The 24,082-nt window shown below is 41.9% G+C and overlaps 2 protein-coding genes and 1 pseudogene across 5 annotated transcripts in view; all 3 read right to left on the reverse strand.

Moving 5' to 3' along the window:
• LOC120409606 (pulmonary surfactant-associated protein A-like) overlaps positions 1–5,087 on the reverse strand; it is a 51,732-nt gene extending 46,645 nt beyond the window's left edge. The window contains exon 1 of one of the 3 annotated variants that reach the window (XM_039548136.1): positions 3,293–4,136. In XM_039548136.1, the coding sequence (XP_039404070.1) occupies positions 3,293–3,364 (72 nt within the window). In that variant the 5' untranslated portion in view covers positions 3,365–4,136. Of the gene's footprint in view, positions 1–3,292; positions 4,137–5,065 lie in introns of those variants that run through there. The other 2 variants (XM_039548134.1, XM_039548127.1) reach the window with 2 other exon arrangements.
• LOC120368537 lies at positions 4,207–8,067 on the reverse strand (annotated as a pseudogene).
• Positions 8,068–13,894: 5,827 nt separating this feature from the next.
• LOC120409607 (pulmonary surfactant-associated protein D-like) lies at positions 13,895–22,177 on the reverse strand. Of its 2 annotated transcripts, XM_039548139.1 has the most exons (6): positions 21,595–22,177; positions 19,916–19,961; positions 19,098–19,294; positions 17,796–17,903; positions 16,899–16,982; positions 13,895–14,454 (listed from the first exon to the last, which is right to left on the reverse strand). In XM_039548139.1, exons 3-6 carry the CDS (start codon positions 19,276–19,278, stop codon positions 14,078–14,080), a joined length of 750 nt encoding a protein of 249 aa, XP_039404073.1. In that variant the 5' UTR covers positions 19,279–19,294; positions 19,916–19,961; positions 21,595–22,177; the 3' UTR covers positions 13,895–14,077. The 2 variants fall into 2 exon arrangements, with proteins under 2 accessions (XP_039404073.1, XP_039404072.1); XM_039548138.1 differs by lacking the exon at positions 19,916–19,961 and having other exon boundaries at positions 21,595–22,176.
• Between the last annotated feature and the right edge of the window lie 1,905 nt (positions 22,178–24,082).

The raw sequence follows: 24,082 nt of genomic DNA on the forward strand, positions 1-24,082 counted from the left end.
ATTTGCCAAAGCATCTAGGGAACAGGAACTCAAAACACAAGCAAAACAACATAGGGCAGTTTGGGGGATCTGAAAGGAACCCAAAGCTGTCATGAGATCTGAATAATATAGTTTACCATAATGTACACAGAGAGACCCCTGCTCCTGTTAAGGCTGAAATCACAGATATCAAAATAAAACCACTGCTGTATTCCTGAGCTGACCAAGGCCCTGAATGAACAACACAGCTGAGCACATGCCTAACTTTACCACTAGCCTCACTGAAGTCAAATAGAATTACTCATGTGTTTGAAGTTAGGCACATTCTCAAGTACCTTACTGAATCAGAGACCATGGGCGTTCTGTACTAGGGGAGGAGAGTAAGAAGTTCAGTGGTTCCAATGATCTTCTCAATGGTTGGATGCTCATTCCACACCAAACTTCAGCTGTTTGAAGTTTATCCATTGTGAAGTTGTCTCCAGTGCTGGAATGAGGGTGGCAGGCACCATGGGAAAGAGCAGTTACACAGAAACATGTCTCTCCCACTGCAGACCTGCCAGAAGCCTCTTGCAGGAACAATGTACAAGCTCATCAATGTGAGATCAAAATGTGTAACTAGCTGGACACATTCAAGAAACACCTCTCCACAGTCTTCTCCCCTGAAGCAGAGAGCTGAGTGCTGAACATTACTGCTGCTTGAAACAGCTTCAAGGTCACAGAACATGGAGAGACAGCTAATTGCAGGTGCCACAGGATAAAACTAAGCCCCAGGAGCCAATTAGGATGACCAGACAGCAAAGGTGAAAAATTGGGACGGGGGTGGGGAGTAATAGGAGCCTATATAAGAAAAAGACCCAAAAATCAGGACTGTCCCTATAAAATTGGGACATCTGGTCACCCTAGAGCCAATACATCTGATCTGGCCATGCTGCCAGAGCTGAAGGGTTTGGGAGAGTGCTCCTTAGAGGAAAAAGGCTGTGTCTTGGCTGATTTCCAGAGGGTCTACACCAGGGATTGGCAACCTTTGGCATGTGGCCCACCAAGATCCTGAAGAAATGAAACCACAGAACCAACAGCTGCATCAGCATTTCAACTCAAAAACCAATGTTAAATGTTTTCATTTTTGAAAATATATTAATTCTGATGGGAGCTTATGAAAAGGGCTCCCAGAGAGTATTTTCCTGCAGCTCAAGGAACACAGAAGTATATTTGGGATGTTGTATGATATTCCAAAACTCCTCACTATACCTAAAGAAGACCTACCCCAGCAATGCAGGGCACTAGAGACATGCGTGATATTGATGCAAGTGATTTAGGTGATGAACTGAAAGCCCTTTCAAGGTACATTTCAGCAGGATCAACTCCAAAGGCTGTTCTGGAACATATGTGCACAAATAAGATGACCACCCTCTTTCCAAATGCTTTTGTTGCTCTGTGCATACTTCTAACACTTCCTGTAACAGTTGCCAGTGGAGAACGCAGCTTCTTCAAGCTGAAGTTAATAAAAACACATCTACGCTCCACAATGACACAGGAGAGGCTGGTCAGCCTTGCGACCATCTCAACAGAGCATGAGCTGGCCCAGACTGTGGACCTTCAGGAAGCAGTTCAAATCTTTGCAACCAAGAAGGCACGGAAAGCACCACTTTGATTATGCAAACAGATAAAAATGCCAGTGTTTACTGTGCAGACAAGAAAAGTTATATTTGCTGTTCAGGCATTTGAAAGTTAAGTGTTACTTAAATTTTTTGAACAAGGCATTTTAAGTTGTTAGTTCTCCTTTATTGGGGTAGGTAGCAGAGCAGTACCATGAGAGGACTAGAGCAGGAAGAAGGCAGAATTGAGACCTTTCAAAGTTTTGGCCCAAGTGAGGAGATATAAGGGCATCAGAAAAAAAGCACTAAGAAGCGGTATAAAAGTTGTGCATAAGTGAGTGAAATATTCCCTCATAATTACATATAGCCTTTGCTGGTTTAATAATGGGTAAGACTGGATTAGAAAATGGAGCATTCCATTTTAATTAAAATATTCTCTCTAAATTATATTTAAAAAGCTTTACATTTCCCTGAAGGATGATTATATTTACTTTCCACATTTACTGTTCCCCAATTATTCCAAATCACAAAACTTATATATGTTTCTATAACATTTTTATTCGGTTAAAAATAATTGAGAATATAGATTCATTTCAAGGAATGAATGGTAAGCAGGGAATTCTGAAATTGTCACTCTATTTACGGCAGTGTTTCTCAAACTGGGGCCGGTTTGTTTACCTGCCCTGTCCGCAGGTCTGGCCGATCGCGGCTCCCGCTGGCTGCGGTTCGCCGCTGCAGGCCAATGGGAGCTGCTGGAAGCAGCGGCCAGTATGTCACTTGGCCTGTGCTGCTTCCAGCAGGCCCCATTGGCCTGGAGCAGCGAACTGCGGCCAGTGGGAGCCGTGATCGGCCGAACCTGCGGACGGGGCAGGTAAACAAACCGGCCTTACCCGCCAGGGGCTTTCCCTACACAAGCAGCGACCCCAGTTTGAGAAACACCGATTTACGGTTTTTGCTCCTTCACTTTTAGAATTTCAAATCAAGATCTTTTTTTAACAAAGTATGGATTTTAAAAAAGAGAGACATATCTTATAGGCAAATACCTCAAGAGATAAGATGGCTCCTATCATTCGCAGGTATGAGTCTTTTGCCCACACAAATGGATTTCTCATGTCTGTCACTTGCATCTAGCATATTTTAGATTATCTTTGATGCTCATTGTGGGAAACTGGATGGTTCAGATGTTTGGCCAGGGGAGATGGAACCATTCACATTTTCTGCAAGATACCTGTCCAAATATAGCGCTGATCAGTAACTGAAAGTTCGTGCTATCTAATGGCTGACAAATAGCCTATTGGATATACAATATGTGGATTGTCTTTGTTAAACTCCAAGTGAACATGTCACAAAACCCACCACAATGCTCTGGAGTCAGTCTCAGATGAGAGATCAAATTACTCTGATCCCTGTAGCCGGGAGAACAAAAGGATTCTTCATATCCAGTAGAATGTCTCTTTCCTAACATACATATCTGAGGCCTGTCTTTTAGGGACTGAAGTCTTTCCTGCATTTTCATATCATAAATATTAACTAAAAACTCACAAAAAAACCTTTAAAAGCCCTAGTTTTCATAGCTGCAGGACACCAATTAATGAAGAAAAGGAACACATTTCACTTGAGAATTACCAAGCTGTGTTACCAATGATGACAAGGAAAATATAATACAGATCTGCGTATGCTCTAGAATATGTGTATCCTTCTCCAGTACCAATAATTACCTTTCTACTGCTGTAATGTGGCTCCCTGTGGCCTGGTCTGTGCAAAAAAAAAAAAAAGATTTCACTAGTCATGATATAAAATTAATACCACAATGGCTGCTACTGTATCATGGAAGAGGATAGGATTGCTACAGAATAGTGGATTTAGACTTGGGTGGAAGTAGAAGGATACTGCTAAAAGAATCTGCTCAAAATTTTCAACAACTTTATATTTGCTGCTTTAGAGTCTTTTTTGTTTCCCTGAGACAACACAAATTTTTAAGCAATAATTCATAGTTTCATTATTTGTCTTTCTCCTTCTTTCATGGCCTCTCTGCCTCTGTTTTTCAGATCCAGTGTTTGCAGCGAGGAAACGTAGTATTCTTTCACATTCTATTCTAGTCTACAGAACATATGAAAAGGCCCAGAGTGGAGAGATCTGTACGCAGTGCATATTATAAAAACCAGTATTAGGTGAATAGCATACAAACATGTCTGTCTCTCAAATTGGACAGATATACATTCTTATCTTAATGTAACTCTAACACGACATATTTCACATACAAGTCAACTGACAAGGGCCAGCTTGTGCTTTTGGGTGATGATTCTGCCCCTTAAGTGTAACACAGAAATCACTTTAGCTGGGAATACAGGTGTCCTTCATTTTTCTAGTTGTCTCATCCTTGAAAAAGTGAGGGTTATGCTATGCATTATGGCTGAGTCTGATGCTATTTGAAGTTTTTCCTAAAGCCCCAGGTTGCTATGTAAGACGCTTAGAAAAAGGTTTCTAGCCCTCCTGGTTGCAGAGGAAAGGTTGAAAATATTAAACTTAAAGGCTCATAACGCAGAAGCAAATAAAGAGAACCCTAAACATATTTAAAAAAAAACTTATGATTTTAAAGCTAATCTAATGAGTTTTTGGTTCTTGACTCATGATTTTTGAATGCTTGGGGTTAGCAATACAGCTTTTGAGAAGGGAGGGCTTTGTGAATTTCAACTAGCTTTGTAACTCAAAACACTTCTAAATTTTGAGAGGCTGACAAACCCTCAGACTTCCAAAGTGTTGATTATCTGGCTAGCAGCAGAATGACTGAGAAGAAAAGTCATATTCAAATTCCTTCCCCAAGAGAAAGGTGTAGTTTGGTACTTCATTTCTGGCTGACTGGTTTGGAACAAAGAGTTCTTACAACATCTTGCATATACATGTTGTGTGTTACAATGCCACCTAGTGGCAAGAGTGTAACAGGAGTGGAGTGAAGATAGTTGGCATGAGTTTGCATTTGTTCAGGTGCATGGATCCAGATTCCCAGGAGGATTTTACTAAAGGATTTTGACTGAAGATGGGTGAAAAATTAAGGGCTGAGTCTTATAAAAACTTACTACCAAGTGATTGGAATAGTCCCACTGAAAGGATGAGGGAAGTCAGTGGGGCTATTTCTGTTTGTTAGGCTATGACCCTGTGTGGCAGAGCTCTGACCTTGCTCCTGTGGGTCCTGCGCTTCTAGGCAGTTTATGCTAGCCTCAGTGGCTCACTATGACCCTCCACGTAGCCCTTTTCCCAGTTTCCCAGTTTGTGTAAGTTACAGGTTCTCCATTCAGATACAGAAATTTGCCTTTCAGTTTGCACATCAGACATCCCTAAATATGCTTGTTCTGAATCTTTCAATATTTCTCGCAAGGCTGTGTTCTCAGCATGATTGTGTGGACAGGTGAGTGCACCTCCAGCTTTTGTGCACATGGATTTTCCATTTTCAAAAGAATCTTTTGTACCCGTTGACATAAATGTTTTCTTACCAACACTCTTGACCCGCCGGAAAGAAAAAACTAGAAACAAAAGAGATCATTAAAATGAAAATTGTACATGCATTATAGGGGAAGTTAACCTCTCTGTAAGAATTTACTCACAAAACACTAGGCACATTAATTGCACTTTGTAAGTAACAAATTACACTTATACAAATAATATGACTTCTGCCAACATTATAGATGAAACTGTGCTAGCAACAACTATTTGGAAACAGAACAGCAGCTAGCTGGTTTCTTGAATGATTTCCAGGACAAATATGAGCGGAGATTTTTTGACTGAAAAACCATGTTATAAAATTGTACTACAGAGAAAGGGAGATGAATACACAGTAGCATTTCCCACTGTTGCACTAAAATGAGGGAAAATTCACCTCGGGCATATATGGTGGAAGAGTTAGTGAAGACAGGGAACTTACACTTTATTCACTGTGTCATCTAAGCCTGCTTAGAGCAGATGAAGACAACCCACTCTCAACAACCAGCTGAGCTCTTTCACCCTGGATATCCCTATGGCAATGATGTCTAGGACTCTGTGCATTAGTGCTCTCATCACTGCTACCACCAGTGCAACTGAGCCAGTAGTAGTGCAGACGTTAGCATAGAGAAAACTCTTGGGAAAATTGCATTTGTCCATGTAACAAAGCCCTTGCACAATAACTGGGCATGGCTTAGTGATAACTGGATGTTGGCATGGCTCGGACTGGGAGGAATCTACCCTGTCAAGGCAGGCTCGGATTGAAGCCCATTTGTTAGGGGCAGTGTGTGGGAGAAGGCTGTACAGTGTTTAAGCTGCTATTATCACCCCTTTACTTGCAAAGATTCCTCCCTCCCTCTCGCCACCCCAAAAATACAATCATTTAAACATATCTCACACTTTTGGTGTCTGCTAATGTCAGCTTGAAGAGTCTGGATGTTCTTTTCCAAAGCAGTTACTTGTCTTTGAAGAGCATCAAATGCTAAGAAAAACAGTTGGGGAGTCATGTAATAAATCATTTCAAAATTACCATACAATCATTGCTTTTGACTGGCCAGTTGCCTAGCTGCTACAGTATGGGTGGGCTGCATGATGCCCTAACCAGGGGTCGCCAGCTCCAAAAATATTCACAACATGACTACAGCTGGGATAACTGATTTTTTGGTTCACTGGCAGTTTTGCAATTCAACAACAACAACAAAAATAAAAACCAGATAAATAAACAACCCCCACATTTTGTGTAAAATGTATTCTTTTGATTTTGAGTTTTAACATTTGTAATGAAATTGAAGGAAAATTTGAAACAAAAAATAATTTTAAATAAAAAACCTGAACTTTCATGGAAAAAGTGTCAAAACAAAACATTTCAGAATTTTTCAGAATTTGTTTTCTCCAACCAAAATAATTGAGTGAAATTGACACAGATTTGCAAAATATTTTGGTTGACCTAAATCAGCATTTGTTGCTGAAAAAAAAATTTGGATGAAAAATTTCAGCCAGCTCTAAAAATGTCATCTTTGCTTTCTTAACTGGGAACCCAAACATCATTTCAAACTGGGTACTGGTACACACACAATAATCAGATGTGGATCTTCTCTCTGTCACTGCTCACCACTTCCACTTAATCAGAATCAGTCATCTGTGTTTGGGGATAGCTCTAGGGATTAATTTTTTTCCAGTTAGAATATTTTTTTAAAGTGTGTTTCTACAGAGTAACCAAATGTGTTCCACCCAAAGATGGAAAGCAAAGAGAAACAATGATTGGGAAGAGGAGCAAAAGGGGAAAAAAAATCAGTTATCTTAAAAGAGGAGGAGATAAAAATAACACATCCCCTAGAATTTAATCTGTAGGCAAAGGTGAATCATGTCATTCACATTTCAGGGACTATTTCCATATTGCTTGGGTTTGTCCCCTGTTCTCCTATACAGTAGTTGTAACATGTCAATTACCATTTATTCTCCCCAAAGCTTTTGGAGATCTCTTCACCCCCAAATAGTGATGAAAAGAAATACAGGACATTGCCATGAGCCTACCAAATTTCTCCATGCAAAATGTGACAACAGATATTGACCAAAATACCTGAGTCAGAGAGAGTTGACTTCTCATTTGCACTTTCTCCCTTTTGTCCTTTTTCGCCTTGTGGTCCTTGATCTCCTTTTGTTCCCTGAGGTCCTGCCTTTCCAGGGAAACCCTGCAAACCCCTCAGTCCTGCTCCTAGTGTTTGGTTAAAAAGAAAGCAGTTAGCAAAAATATTCCCAACCAGCTCTACTGGGATATTTAAAATTGGACTGGACAAAGCAGTCAATAATTCACTTTAGGAAACAAACCTGCTGTGAGATCTACAAATGAGCTCTAACATCTGTGATTCTGTGAGAATAACTGTTAATCAACTATTCTTATGAGAAATCACATATACATGGAATAGCATTATAAATGCATTACAGTGCTTTTAAACATGGGCCCCGATCCTGCAAGCAGATCCTGTGCAAGCAGATCCCCACATCTGTAGAGCACCAAGTAGAAGTTAATGAGGCTCTGACTAGGCACGAGGGCCTGCCTGCGTGGAACAGCCTGCAGGGCTTCTGCCAAAGCTAGAGGGGAAAGTGAAATTGATGGATGCTTTTTCTCATGATGGGGCATAAGAGCATATTTAAAAGCAGCCAGAGGAGAGAGAGAACATTTAAAGTTCTAAGAGAGAGACAGAATCCGAGAAGGACCCAGGGAAGGCAGAAGACAAAGGATGATAGTGCCAAGGGGACTGATAGACGGGTCACAGATATAATCTTGGTAAATGATTACAGCACTTTACCTTGGTCTCCCTTTTCTCCTTTGGGACCCTCTTTCCCATCTCTTCCATCTCTGCCTGGTAAACCATTGGTTCCAGGAGCACAACATTGAATGACTGGGCATGAATTCATGTTTATTTATATCCACACCTGATGCCATCATCAACGCCATGGCCAGAACCAGAGCTTTGAAAGGCTGACAGAGATGCATTGTCAAGCCTGTAGATCTGTGACTAATAAAAAAGGAATAATCACATAAGCACCTGTACATAGGTTGTTCTATCGTCACTGTGTAGGAGATACACCTCCAAGGTCAAGATTCTTAGGACCTGGTTCTCAATTGCACTAAGGCCCCTTTACACCATGCTAGCAGTGTAAAAGAGCCTTAAAAAGAGTGACGGCAGGATAGTAGTGAGGGGAGGTTTCTGAGAGCTATTTGGGCCTTGTTGATTCATATTGTGAGCAGTGATTGGGGAAGGGGAAGATTTGGAAGTTCAGTTCAAAGAAGCCCAATAAGAGCTACAAGATAAAGAATCTGGGAGGCCCCAGGTTTAGTCCGTAGTCTGTTGTAGACTACACGATGAAGTCTATAGCAGATCATAGATGTTAGAAAGGGAAAACACCTATTAGAATAGGTCTTCCAGGCGATCATCCATGATTTTATTAGTGTTATTAGTGTTATCTTATTAGTGTTGTGTTATGTTCTATCTTATTTTAAATGTAAAAGTACTATGGGCTTTGTTCTCCTGAAGGACTCATATGGAATTTGAACCAGGGACAGCTCAAACTCAAAGGCAGAAATCTAAACCAACCAGCTATTGTGCCTGAACGTGTGATTAGGGCTCCACAGATATCAGGAGTGAACTACATCCAGTCACATTCTTTTCATCTACATAGATGCTCATCAATAATCCCAATGCAAATAAAAAATAAATTAAAATACGAGTTTGAGGCATTGTTTCCATGTAACTGCTGCCTGATTGCTTCCCAATTAATACTTGATGGGCAATTGAATTTTGCATGTAAATAAGGTATGTCACTGTCTCATTATCATCCCTGAAGTATTCTTGGATTCCATGCATGGTGACTCCAAGGGGCATATATCAAAGCAATGAGAACAACAGAAGTCATTGTGTGGCTAATTCTCTGCAAAAGGTACTCACTAATTGAGCTTGATTAATGAGTCTCTAATTTGAGGCAATCAAGTCCAGGAATTAAAGAATTTTGTATAGAGCTGAAATAAACAGCAAACTGCCATGAATATCATTTTACTTCAACTTTTAGGTCGTTGGGCCAAATACTGAAAGCCAGCGATTCTCCTCTCACATCTGCCAGACAGTGAGAAATCAGGAGTAATGCCAGTTAAGTCAGTGAAGATCTAGTTTGAATAAAACTTGTGTAACGGAGAAGATAATTCAGCCCAATGGGACTTTTGCCATTAACTTCAGTGGGACCTGGATTTAGTGCTCTTTCTTTTTAAGCTTCACAAAAAGTTATCCAATCCTTAGCCCGACTCCCATATTTCCTTTCCCCAAAGATTAATGCACAGTCCTTCCACAGAGCTAGAAACAAAACATACTTCTGGACCTACTTGTGGAGAACTGAGCTCCTTGGCACTAGCTAACAGACCACTGACCCCCAGAGCTAACAATGTGATCTAGGAAATCACAGCCTTGTTTCTTCCTGCTCTAACCATTAGAGAACATTTTGTTGGGAGTTGGGAATAGACACGACTCAGGCGTGATAATTTGCTAATCTTCCAACAAAAAGTGTTAATCTCAAATCTTCACTGGCTGCCCATGCACTCCTCCCTTCATCTCCAAACAAGGAAACAGTGAGAAATTAAGAGAAACAAGAAAAGTGAGCACTGAAGGAAAAACTCATTGCAACCCATTGTTCAATAACAGCTGATGAGGCCATAGGGTAACAGTGAGGACAATTTCAAAATAAAAAAAGTTATTCAGCTCGCCAAAAAACCCCTGATGCTGCCCCTCCAAAAATTCTCCCTCACCTACTCCCTCCCTTTGCTATTTGCCTGCTCATCTGCCAGTGCTTAAGACTCCTACTGATGTTTTGCAGCTTGCCTGCCCTGGCATCCCACACAGACGTACCCTCTTATTTGGTTCTCTGCTGCTGCTTTGTTCCTCTCACTTCCATACACAGAGAGCTGAAGTGCCTGCCTAGCTATTGCAAAATGGTGGTGGGACTCTCTGGCTGGTCCCATCACTCCCTGTGCAGCACCCCAGAAAAGTCCTGAAGATTTTCTGTCCCAACACCCCTGCTGATGGTTTAGGTAAGAAGCACAAATGGCTGCTCTTCTTGTATTGACTTTTTCCATTTTCCCCCCAAGTGCTGATTCCTCAACCGAAGGGAACAGGCAAAGAATAGCTTTTCACAGAAATAGCAAAAAGATAGATCTACCACACTTACTCATGTTGAGTAATACCCTACTCCATGAGAATTTCCAGTGGTTTCAATGGGGATTTCTCATGGAGTAAAGTACTACTCAGCATGAGTAAGGGTGACAGAATTTGACACCAACTCTTTAAGAGAGTTATACCAGAGTGTGTCAGAACAGAATTTGGTCCCAAGTGATGCAGTGATACTCCCCACTTATCCAAGATACAGTAAGAAATAGTTGAGAAAAAAGAGACATCTACTTACTCTATGCAGTGCTTAGTACTCTTTAAAAAACAGAAGTGGAATAAATGCAACATAAAGAGACATTTCTCACTGCCAGTTATAAGGGAAGCTAGGTGAAGAGAGACAGACTTTCTGGAATGACTGTTCACGATTAGCTTTGAAAATGAGTAGCAGACAGAATCTCATATTTCAGTAGGTGAAGTTCAATAGATCTTTTTGTTGTACCATCAATAAGCCACCTATGGAACAATCTGTGTTCATGGTGACACAGCCAAGTACTTTGACTACAATTCATCAACATATAGACACCCACCAACATATAGACACCCACCCACCACTGACACCAAGGGCGAGGGGACAGGCAACTGAGGCCACTGCCCCAGACCTGGGCTTAAAGGTAAGGTAAGGAAGGGGAGCTGAGACTGGCATTACCTCAATGGCAGGTCTAGGGTGCTGCAATTACTTTGGAGAGCCAATAGAGGGGGTGAGTGCTGGTGGAGACTGCCTCCTGTCTGCACTCACACTGGGCCGCCCAGAGCGGGGGGCAAGTAGGGCAATTTCCCCCAGGCCCCACAGGGGCCCCGCGAGCCCTGGCCTGACGGCGGTCTGGGTCTTCGGTGGCATTTCGGCAGCAGGGGGCCCTTCAGTGCTGCTGAAGACACGGAGCAACTGAAGGGCCCCCCGCTGCCAAAATGCAGCCGAAGACCCGGACCACCGCTGGGTGAGTACAAGCGCCGCAGCTCCCCTGCTTTGCTCCAGGCCCCCTGAATCCTCTGGGCAACCGTGCACTCACACAGCACCAGAAGCCCTGACCAGCCCACTGCTGCCATGGAACGATTACATTGGCACAGAGACAAGGGTGGACAGAAACAGAGGGAGAGGAGAGAACAGAAATTGGTAAGAGGGGCCAGAGAGAAGGGGGAACAGCGAATGGGGACAATACGCTGGGTGAGGGGACAGAGGCCAGCAGTAGGAGAAGGAAACACCCAGGGAGTCGGGACAGGTGAAGGATTGAATGCTCTTAGGCAAGAGGGAGTGGAGCAAAGAGATTGGTACGGGATTGTTGACTCTGTGGGACAGGACCACAGTAGCCCTGATTCTGCTTCTGGGCTTGGGCCCTGGAAATCCCAGTGGCAGCCCCATTGACACAAGAGTCACAACAAATGGCCGTTATCCCAGACGCCTGAGACTCTAAAGGAGAAATTGCACAAATTCAGCTATTAGGGGAAATTTATCTCCAAATGGAGTCATCATCATCATCATTATCACCTTTCTCGTGCTGAGGTCACTGGGAAGCAGCAAGACCCAGAAATCAGCCAGTCACACCTGCTTGCAGAATAACTGCCTGAATTCTTTCTGACCCACTGTATCCAAACCGGAAAGTGAAGGCTTTAGTTTGCTCAAATTTTAATAATTACCTACCAGCACCTACTTTTACTTGCCCAATACACAATGAAGCGATGTGACACACTGCCAGCTTATCTGAGGGATGATGTAACTGAATGCAGTGTACAAGAAACCTTAAGAAATCCAGTGGATTTCTCCCTAGCTGCATAAGGAAGCAATGTAAGACTTGCTAATAGAGGCAGTGAAAAGGTATTGACAATACTTATTGACAAAAGGTATTCCCGTGTTATCACTGTCCTTGCACAACTCTAGGGACTGAACACTGAACCTGATATCTCACCATTTACTGGTACTGGATGTGGTTTTTAGGAAAATATTTGCTGTTGACTGCTTCACCTCATGCAGACCTTGGCCACACTGCAGTTTAATTTAAAAACATCCACCCCCTTTCCCCCGCCCTCGCCCAATGCTGCACATTTCTATCCTTATCACGTTTCCCCCTCTCATTCCAGTAACTGGAGCTGCTTTTGTGTAAGGAAATCAAAGAGTACACAACATCCTTGTCCTAACACTGTACCATTTGACAACATCCAGCTATGTTTGGCATTCCCTGCAGCATGGTCTTAACTAGCCATGGGAAATATTTGCCTTGCTAAAAAGCTCTTTGATTATTTTTGTTTACTGATGAACAGTAGGGTACGTAAGATCAGCTGCTGGTAAAAGGTAGTAAGCAATCAAGGCCATTTTAAATTCATTTCTTCACTGCTGTGTGCTTTCTAAGTGCCAGGCACCAGCTGGCAGTATGGAAGGAGGTTGGATGTCTCATTGGTGGTTAGAGAGAAGAGCAGCTTGTATGGTGGGGTTGATTGGAGCGCTGGTTGTGGGGAACAGTTGATGGCCATTGAAATGGGAAGGGTTGGCATTGCCATGGGCATCTTTGTGTAATGAATCAAAGCCACAGGGATAAGATATTATGCTGAGATGCAGGAGTGACTGGCAGTAGCAGTGGCTATGCCACCTCTGCCAACTTCACACAACCTGGCCCACGGTATCCATGTACCTCCTTACTCTAGATTTCTCGCCCTAGTAGGGAGCTAGTTCCAATAGCAGGGTCATCTCCTTCCCCATGGTTTAGTTTCTGGGTCCTGAAGTTCTCTCAGGCCAGGGGAGAAGTCCCTTAGCTGGCCGCTCAGGTTGTCTGTTGATGGCCAACCACTTGGTGTTTTGGCTCATGGGGAGAGAAGGCAGAGTCTGGGGAAAGGTTCTGGAGATAGACACTAAAGAGCTGAGTGAATGATTGATTTTTCAGTGTAAGGGTCAAACCAAAACCCTTAATTTGACCCAAAACAATTTCCCCCCCTTAGCTAAATTTCTAAATGAAGCACTGTTCTGAAACAAGAAGTCTAAATGTTTCATTTTGAAATGATAGGAACAAAAAGTTGTAATGTTTTCATAGAAATTTGCCTTTTTTTGGCTGAAACTATTTGACAAAGGTGACCTGAATTTATGAATAGTTTCAGTGTTCCCACCCCCCCCAAATGATTTTTTTTGTGAATTTACTATTTGCTGAAAAAAATCGCCCAGTTGTAATCCAAACACACAAACATAGGTCTAGTTTGCATGTAAAATGTTACATCAGTTTAACTGAATAGACTGCAATAAAATTGATCTAGTTAAACCAGTGCGACCCTTGGGATGCGACTCAAATGCTTCTAGAGTTCTCCATTTCAACAGTGACTTATTAAAAGGTTGTAACAAGCAGATCCTAGATATTGAAATGCCTGTAAATAGAGATGGAAGGGAATCCTGAAATTTCAATTCTGCCACTTGAACTTTCATCCCAAGTCCCTGCCTGTCAAGCTAATAATGCATTGCCAGGTGGCTCTATATGGAACAAAAGTGACAGCTTGTAGCCTTTTAAGTTAGAAACATGCCATGTGTCTAGTTCCCATGGATTTCCCAGGATGGATCCTTGTATGGAACAGGGGAATCTGAAAATGAGTGGGCATCAACCATTTCACAGCATTTGTAATATATCCCCAGTTTTAACCAGCTCAGTACACTAATCAGTGTTGCATGATTATTTTATTGGACTAGTTTTTCACATACAGTAGACAGCTGTATGCTTTACATTACTGAGGCAGCACAATGTCCAAAATGTAGGGCTACTGTAAATTGATATAATTAGCAATATGTAAAGCTGTATGTACATTTGTACTAAGTGACAAATAACCAAAATGGCAGGTAGATTAATATTCACAAATTATTAAATGTTTTTCTGCACAGGATTTGTCATTCCACTTGCCACTTGAATTCACTTCTACACAGTCCTCTATTCCTTCATAATTATTTGGTTCATTAGATGCCCAGTTGGAGTATCCTAATGCTTCACCATTTAGATGCTTAAATGTGCCTTCTGTCTGTATGTCATTTATTCCAAGAAATGGCATTTTTTTATGCCTGGCTGCTATTTGTTGGATGGCGCTGTTCTCTGCAGAATTCCTTGGAGAAGCAAGCAGGCCACCAGCTTGGGAACACGCAGCTTTTGAAGTCTCAAAGTTGCCTTCGGAGCCCTCAGTTTTGAATATTTTTTCACCGACAGTTATGCCATTTGGGAAAAGCAGAACTAGGAAGACACATTAGCAGAGTACATCCACGTTACTTTCATCATTCTGTAATGGGGAAGCTGCTTCTGGGAGCTTACATAGGAAAAGAGGGTTCTTTTGTGACTAACCCTAATATCAGAACTCTGTGTACAGATGCACAGCTATTTTTGCGGATGTGTTCTGATGCCAGGGCAGCTGAGTCCTATTAGCTTCAAACCAGGAGTTTAGAAAGGGTTTAATCTTTTATTGAGAGACCCAGATGCAGAGACTAAGGGCCCCCGAAGCGAAAACCCTTGAAACAAGCACACAGGAGTAATCTTACAGTTGATGTATTATTGTTATTTAAGGACTGGATAGTGAGTTTTGGCACAGCTCTGAAGGAGGGTATGTATGTACGGTGAACTATCCACGAACAGTCCTGAGATACACTGGGGCTCAGAGTCACCCCTCCTCCCCCCGTTTCCTCCTTATTCCTGGTGCGTAGTAATTTACCACCAATAAATCACTATTCATGCTGCACTGGCACAGTTAGTCTGGTCAGCAAGAAGGGTGGAATGGAGCCAAGGTTCTGTCCCTTTCACTTCTCTCTCTCTGCCCACCTGCTCCAGGGAAGAAGTAAGCAGGTGAGTGGCCTCCCTTGAGCAGATGTATAGTGAGTTACAATCCTACCCAGATGAATAATAGAAGGTGAACCCCAGAGGTGGGGTAAGTTTGGGGATTCTTCTTTTGTGTCCACACACTGTGTGAGGAGCAGGGTGAGGACATCATGTGCACATGCACACACCAGGGCCGCCCAGAGGGAGGGGGGCAAGAGGGGCAATTTACCCCAGGCCCCGGGCCCCACAGGGGCCCCCACAAGAGTTTTTCGGGGGCCCTGGAGCGGGGTCCTTCACTCGCTCCGGGGGGGGGGCAGAAAACTCGCGGGGCCCGGGCCTCCGGAGCTTCTTTGCTGCCGGTCTTCGCCGGCGGGGGGTCCTTCCGCTCCGGGGCGGAAGGACCCCCCGCTGGCGAATTACCGCCGAAGCGGGACCCGCCGCTGGAGTGCAGCTCGGTCTTCGGCAGTAATTCGGTGGCGGGGGGCCCTTCCGTTCAGGGACCCGCCGCCGAAGTGCCCCGGAGACCCGCGGTGGGGGCCCCCCACCGCCGAATTACCGCTGAAGACCGGGCTGCACTTCGGCGGCAGGGGAGGCCCCTGGGGCACTGCGGCGGCGGGTCCCGGAACGGAAGGGCCCCCCGCCGCTGAAGACCCCAGGCCCCCGGAATCCTCTGGGCGGCCCTGGCACACACATGGACAGCTGGATAACATGAGTAAACACTGGAGCAGTACTACTGTAAGCTGTAGTGTTTTTGGCATAGAAGTGTAGCACTTATTCATATTGTTACACCCATCGAGAGGGGTAGGGCACAGGGAGAAGACTGCGGCCATAATACTTTCAGCTCAATTTGCATTAGTACATGTCCTTATATATTATTAAGAGCCTGCTCCTGCTGAAGCCAATGGTAGCTTTGCCACTGACTTTGATGGGAGCAGAAGCAGGCCCCACCTGCTGTAAAGATCACAGAGCAATTATCTCCCACTCTATTTTTGGCCACATGATAGCTAAACTGACATATTGGACTCAGCATGGATTCTATACAAATAACACTTTTGTAGTCTAAGAACCACCTTAGATTGGAACTTAGCACATGATCCATTAGTTATCCTCCATGTACAGAAATTTAAGAAAAGGCTTGAAGGGATTAGATTTTTCTTGGTAAATGTCAATAAATGTAAATTTCACCATACAAATACAAGTTGACAAAAATAATTCCTTAGACGATAATAGAAATTTATGGATAGTCAAAGTAAGAAAAATGCTGCTTGTGAACTTAGAGTTTGATTTAATGATATTTACTTTGTATATTATAACGTGTTGTTGATGGTTTGTGTTTTAATGCTTAAAATGCTTTACATTTTTGAATCTCAACATCTATTGCCATTAAATAATTATTGTCTGACCCCCATAATTTCCTACAACTGTGAAAATTTAAATAGATAAAAACAGAAAATATGCTTAAACTCCATAATTATTTACAACTCTGAACATTTAAATAAATAAAAATTAAAATGCTTAAAAATAAACATTGATATCTGTCAAAACTATATTAAAAATGAATTCTGCCAAGCCTACTTAAGAATAATCTTATTTGTTAACCGCAGTAGGACTCCACTTATGTTTAAGTACACATGTCAGAGTGACTGCAGGAGTGGCGCATACTTCCCTATGCATCAAATTGGAATTCCTTTACAAAAGCATCAGACAAGTAGATGGAAGGTTCAGAGTATCAATGAGTAAAGACTGGCCTCAACCAGAACCCTTTTGAACGTCGAGTGAGTTCACATCTGAAGCTGGATCTAAACATCACTTCTCCGGTTGGGCCCATTTGTAAGTGAGTGGAAAATATGCTAATTCACCCTGCTTACCTTTCTGGGCTTTGCTGACAGTAGCTTGCAAGTCCTTCAGTTGTGCTTGCAACTCCCTCAGTTGAGTTTTAAGATGATCAAGTTCTGAGTGATAACGTAATTGCGTTACTCATACTGTTTCATTACAACAAAGACAATTTTTGAAAATTATGAACTTAAAAAAAAGGCAAGATCCCAGTGAAATCATCTCTCAGATCTGTAATAAATAATTGGTAGAACATTACCAAGGTGTTGCTTTGTATTTCTGTGTTTCTTTACAAGAGCAGGTACTATGAAGTCACAGCTCTACTCTGAGTGAAAGGGAAACTACCTTCAGGTTGCAATTCTCAATAATACCCACAGCAACACTGGCTTTTAACTTTTAATCATAAAAACTTACAATTAGAAAAAAAATTGTCACTTTATCAGTTTTAATAATACATGAGTCTAGTGATGGGCGAACCCTCGAGCTCCATCTATCTATATTCCTCTAGTTCCATCCTGCCCCATAAGAGACTTCCCTTGGAAGTTCAAGTTTATCAAACTCCATTCCCCCAAGTGACCCTCCAAGGCCTAGCTCATTTCTAAGCCTTGCAAATCTTCTGGACTGCCCCATTCCCACATCTATAAGGGCTTCTTTTCCTTTGGAAATTGACTGGAATATCTATAGCAGAATAAATATTGTTGTCATGACACAGAATAATTATTCCACTTATAGCCATGCTGGTCAATTTCATCATGTAGAGAAACCTCAAAGTGCTTCTGCTCCTTCATACAAAAATGACAAAGCTCACCTAATGCACTTTGTTAAGTTTTTGCACAAACCAGCCATAATTCAAAAAAGGCCACCATCTATTCTAGTTAGACTACTTCTTCACGTATGCTGCTATTATCTCAACAAAAGACTGGTCTGCTTACCTTGGCATCCATTAGGACCTGTTGGTCCTCTTTCACCTACTGAACCTCTCTCGCCTTTTGGCCCGGAGGGTCCAGCTTTTCCTGGGAGACCCTGTGTCCCTCTCAACCCTGTCAACCAAGGAATTGAATGAAAAAGAAAGACCAAGTGAGTAATTTAATTTTTCAGCCTTGTCATAGTTTGCAATTGCTGCCATAGCAGCAGATGGGCACAAACTATAATACCCAAAAGTATACCCTATATTACAGGAAGTTCAGATCCTGATGATGATCCAAAGTTCATGACTTGATCCAGTTACCCTAACGGACTCAAATTAGAAAGCCAGATCTGAACACTTGCAAATGGTTTAGAAGTTTGTATCTGGACTGAACATGTTTTTTAATAAAAATATTAATATCCGTCTTTTACTAAAATTCCAGAAATGCTTCTAAGTGTATCCAGGTGTGGGTCAAATGTTCAGTAGGTGTAAAGCAGCATAGTTCCGCTGATTTTTGAATTTCTCAAGAAGACCATTGAGTTCAATGGCATTATCCTTATTTATACCAGCAGAGGATCTGACACAAAACATTTCTGTACAGTCCACTGATGTGCAATATATGCATGGACACATGATTAACCTGGCAAATCTATACCCATGTACATTATTGTACTTGTGTAAGTAATCCCATTGACTTCAGACTCCTGCCTTTTGACCTCAGTGGGATGATTCCCATGACAAAAGATCACTTCCTTGAGTAAGTGTTTGCAAGATCAGGCTCTGCATTTCTGGAGCCTGAAAATTCCACATGGCTGTCAGGAAAGAAGTGCCTTATTGACAGGACTTTGGAGTTATTCCATGGAATTCACCTCACAGAGCAAATGGAATTATAAGGTTTTTATAACTTTCTATATGTGCAACACAGCAGTTGTGCTTGCATAGGTAGATTGGAAACACAGGGAAAGGTTTATAGGCGAAAGTAACAATTGCTGCCCATGTGCTGAAAATCATGTAACCTTTGACCCCTATGGCTAAGGGTATAAGAAATTGGTTTATGCACTAATGTCCTCTTTAATGCTTAAAGCATCGCTATGTTTTACTGTGTGATCTCACAAATGTAACTATTTTACGGGATTTCAGTGTGACCTGAGTTTATTGAAAAAAAGTCTGCAATGAGGACAATCTGTTCATAGTAGTGACGATAAACAGGGTCAGATGATTGTAACATGTAATTAGTTTAATACTAGTTTCTTTAGTAGGAAGGAAAACTTTTGTCCCCAGGACTCTTCTGGCTAAGCATAGGCCTGAGAAATTTGTATTGTTATACCTAGCTCTCCCTTTTCTCCTTTTGGACCTTCCTTCCCATCTCTGCCTGGTAAACCATTGCTCCCAGGGATTCCACAGGGAATGAACGTGCACGTATTTGCTTTCTCTTCACATGTGCATTGACTGGAGCTGTATTCCCTTACCAATGACATTCCCAGGAGGGGAAAAGCATGAAAATGCATAGCTCAAGGCCTTGACCTGGGAAGAATAATGGGAAAATTAAACACAATGTGAAGAACACGGCATATTTAACCCCTCCCTCCCCCCCCTTCACTGAGAACACAGAGGGAGTATGGAGCCCAGAGACCATAAGAATTAGGGACCTGGAGCTGTCCTCTGCTCTCGCCTGTCTTCGTGTATCAAGGTACAGTAAATTGCACAGCATCATAACACCACCTCAGTTGAGTGCTTCATTTCTGATGGAAACCTACTGTGTAAAATAATATTATGGGAGCCTAATGTCCCATATAATTTGAGGACTGTTAACCAATGAGTCCATGAGGCCTGGACTAGGACACTGGGAGTGCTGTTTCAGAGGAGCAGGCATGCAAGGGAACAAGAACGACAAGGGGAGCCAGGCGGGCAGTGGCTGGCTGGTCAGAATTCACTTAGCAGCCAGTCTGTTGGACTAAAGGGGAGCAGTGTCTCCATGCTGACTAGGCACAGACAAAGGTGTGGCATGCCCATGGGCAGCTGGAGGACAAGATGGCCTGGGTACAGGAGCTTCACAGCTGAACCAAGCTCAGATAAGGCCCAGAAAAGAAGCTGCTCTCCCTCTACCCCGGTTTTTGCCCTTGTTCACAGTGCCCTGGCACTAGCCTTGATGATGAGGAGGAAGAGAAGTAGTGCAGCTGAATACACAGTCCTGCAAGAGAGCAAGAAAAAGAGCATTGGCATTTTTCCATCATCCACTGTAGGCTGCCTGGAAAGCCAAATAACAGCCCGTTACATAGTTTATAGATAGGATGTTTATTGAGATGTGTAAAACCGGGAATGGGTTTTGGTTTTGCCAACCCCCTTTCAGTTGCGATTTAGATTTGCAAAACAAAAACAAGGGTTCCATTTTACTCATTTACCTACCTCATTGGGATAGGCATGAGGATTCATGTTAAGGCCTGAGTAAACCCTGCCCATTGAAAAACCAGCATGTGGGAGCTGATGGAGTGAAAGTCTCTCTCAGGTTCTGTATGGTGAGTTCCTCTCAAATTATTATTATTCTTATTTTTTTGGGTGTAAACAGCCTGCGGGTCCAGCCCCAAAGCCTGGTGGAAGCTTGGGAGTTGTGTAGGAAGCCAGAATCATCCATTGTAGTCCATAAATAGTTCCATAGTTTTGGCTCATATCTATATTTCATGTATAGTGACAACTGTAAAAGCAAGAAGTACCTCTACTGAAGATACCCGAGTGTAAGGGCTAGTCTACACTTACCTGCCGGGTCGACGCGGTGAGTTCGACTTCTCGGAGTTCGAACTATCGCGTCTAATCTAGACACGATAGTTCGAACTCCCCGCGCGCTCCGGTCGACTCCGGTACTCCACCACTGCAAACGGCGGTGGCGGAGTCGACCTTGGAGCCGCGGACTTCGATTCCGCGGCGTCTGGACGGGTGAGTAGTTCGAACTAGGGTACTTCGAATTCAGCTACGCTATTCACGTAGCTGAATTTGCGTACCCTAGTTCGACCCCCCTTCTTAGTGTGGACCTACCCTAAGAAGAGTATCAGGCCCTGTATTTCTATTTAGACATCTGGGGTAGGAGATAGTTGTTTTACAATGGTGTGTCAAATTCATTGTAATAATAAGGGGAAAACACATAAGAAACTACCAGAATTTTCCCACACTGACACTTGAATTATTTTATTTGATCTGCTGAAGGGGGAAAGGCCCCTCCGATGTACATTTTTGTGTTTCATAAAGAAACAGATTCTAGTTTCAAGCAATAGTGCCAAGGAGCTATCATAGAAAAGATTTAAAGGATGATGGAAAACCTATGGGTATTTTAAACTTTTGCATATGTAAACTGCACTTATGTTTTCTTTTAAGGGGGGGAACAATAGCATTTTATGTTGAATGCACTGAAGTTAACTATTTCACTTCTCTGTACTGAAACTAAAAGCAGCACTAGAAGAATTAGTGCTTAATGTTTGACTTGTTTTTCTATTAAAAATTTTTTTATCTCAGAGAAGTTGGCTAATCTTATTATTACTGACCAATCATAAAATGTTTCACAAGACTTTGCAAGCACCTTATATGCCCAGCAGTGATTAAATGATATTATTAGCTTTCACGGAAGAACGTAGCACCATTATCACAAAGGTCCCTAAAGCACTTTATAAAACCTACAGACTAGCTATACGACAATCACTTCACCCACCACTGAAATGAAAGCACCTGTGGGGCAACACTACACAACAGTTTACATAAGATACCACATTCTTCTTTTATTTGTGTTTGAACACAGACACACAGAAAATTTGCTAAGCTTGCAGGAATCCACTTACCTTGCTAAATAAAAAGTCCAACTGGTGTCTCAGGTTCCTTCCTACTTTGGCAGGCTACTCCCAGACCTTCCTAGCTGAAGCAACTCCCCTGGTCTCAGGGTCTTCTGTGCTTTTTTCACTCTCTGCAGTCTCTGTACAACTTCCTAAGCATTCCCCTTACTTTGCAGCTTCCTGCTGCTGTTTCTACCCAGTTAGTTCTACTAATTAACCCCAGGCTCCATCCCAAGTGTGGCAAGCAGGGCTAACTGGACAGCGGCTCCAGTTTTTCGGCCTTTAAAGGGGCAGGCCACCCTGTCACACTGATGATCTACCCTTCCCTTACAAAAATCTCAGGACATGGCACTCATGACTACCATTGTGAAAGAAAGTTGCCAGTAATGGGCATGTGGCTGTCTATTCCAATTGCAAAAGTTTCGACCTTGGAACAACTGAGTACTGTTTACTTTCTACAACCTTTTGAGCTTGGATTATGTTTGATGTATTGGGTAAAAATAAATCAAACAAAAAGTAAGGCTTGGCTAGGACTGTCCTAAATTAGAAGGGAATGTGTCAATTTTGACTTGGGTAATGTATAGATCTGAATTTGGTATGTACTGGTAGAAGTAGCTTTGGTAGGAAGAGTGTCCCAGGCAGGTTACAGTTCAATGTGGCAATCTCTAGTCATCTCTTCTTCCAAGAACCAATGCATCACCTGGCTCCAGCAGGAAATTAAATGCAAAATTTAATTTCCAGATACAAACAAATCCACCAATAAGAACTCATGTTAATGGTCATCTATCAGTCAGATAAGAACAAAATGGAATAGTTTAAGATATGAGGTACTTTCAAGAAAACTTCTCTTTTAAATAAAGATTCTACAAACAATACAAATATCCAGTGGGTGTGAAAATCCACCTTAACCCACCATTATATATAGGCTTCAATCAAAAATGGAAAAGAAAAACAGTAGGGAGAAGTGAGGGCAGGAGAGAAAACGCCGTAATACTATCATAAAATATAGTAAGGGAGGAAAAAAGCCTTGCTAAAAAAAATCCTTACTGCAAATATCAAATAGGAATCACTGCTGATGTTAATGCTGAAACAGATTTTATACATACACAACTGAAAAATTAAATATTAAAGACTAAATTCTGACATCCTTACACTGAGTATTACATTACTATGCAAACAGTCCTGTTCTCTTCAGTAGGCTACTTGTGGTGTAAGGTGTCATCAGCCTGAAGAAGGGTTTCAGAAACTGGCCCTAATTTTCAAAGTACACATTTTGCAACATCCCTCTTTCTTCTCCTCTTCTTTCCTCTTTCAACCCCCTACAACTAGTGTATTGTAAAAAGAATAGTAAAAATAAATCTTAAACCCATTAAAGTAGATGTGGATGGAAAATAGTTTGCATGCCCAGTGAGATTTTCGAGATTTCAGCACTCATTCCTTTCTTGAAAGAAGACCAAAAAAAGAAATAGAAATTCACAAACCAACAATCCAAAAAAATGTGCAGATCAGGTCAATTGAAATGTTTCATTTTGAGAATTTCAACTATTTTGTTTTGGTTTTGATCTTTAAAAATGTTTTAACTTTGTTTAGTATACATTTACTAAAATTTCAAAAAGAAAGTTGTTTCAAATTTTAAAAAAGGTTAAAAAATGGGACATTTAGACAATTTCAAAACCTTTTTCCACAATACATTTTTGAGTTGGGAGACCTGTCAAAATCAAACCTGTTTTGCAAACACAGGTTTGGTTTTGACAAACTAACATTTAAAAAAATGCATTTCATGGGAAAATTCCCAATCAGTTCTAATTAAATTTGTGCAGCATTTCTCCACCAGCACCATCAGGGTAGATGAAATAATTTCCCCCAATTAATTTTATATATATTCTGATGACTGATATGGAGATGGAACATTCTTTGCCTAGTGGCTCAGGATAGAGTTTTTACTGTATGTAACTTTTCATGTCTTTTAACTACAATTTAAAAATATATATATTCCTTCTAGTATAAGCATAATTATCATGGATGCAGCGTCATACGTCAAGAATTTCTATTTTAGATAGAGAAGAGGGAACCACTGGGAACATGGGCTCTATCTCTAAGTTGAGGACTTATGGAGATACTGACATCTGACTAATCATTTTAGCCAGGAAAGAAAGTCAACCTTTAAGGTGTGGAAACTAGTTTGGGTTGAGAAATAAGCTATTTACCTATTAATTGAGTCAGCTTCAGCAAAGGCATCACAAAATTCTGGATGCACCTTTTGGCATTGCAGCATACATTTGTGAGACACATAGGCCTATTCAAATATGCAAAACTGGATGTATAGCTGGGTGTTGCGACAACAAAAGGCTTTCCCTACACAAGCAGTGACCCCAGTTTGAGAAACATTGATCTACAGCCTTCCTGCATACAATACAGAACAGCACATTACCATCTGTGTGAAATTTGTTCTTGCCAAACTCAGTGGCATGGTTTTTAGGGGTGATTTTTAAAGTAT

The sequence above is a fragment of the Mauremys reevesii genome, linkage group 7, assembly GCF_016161935.1.
Source record: "Mauremys reevesii isolate NIE-2019 linkage group 7, ASM1616193v1, whole genome shotgun sequence".
NCBI classification, from domain to species: domain Eukaryota; kingdom Metazoa; phylum Chordata; order Testudines; family Geoemydidae; genus Mauremys; species Mauremys reevesii.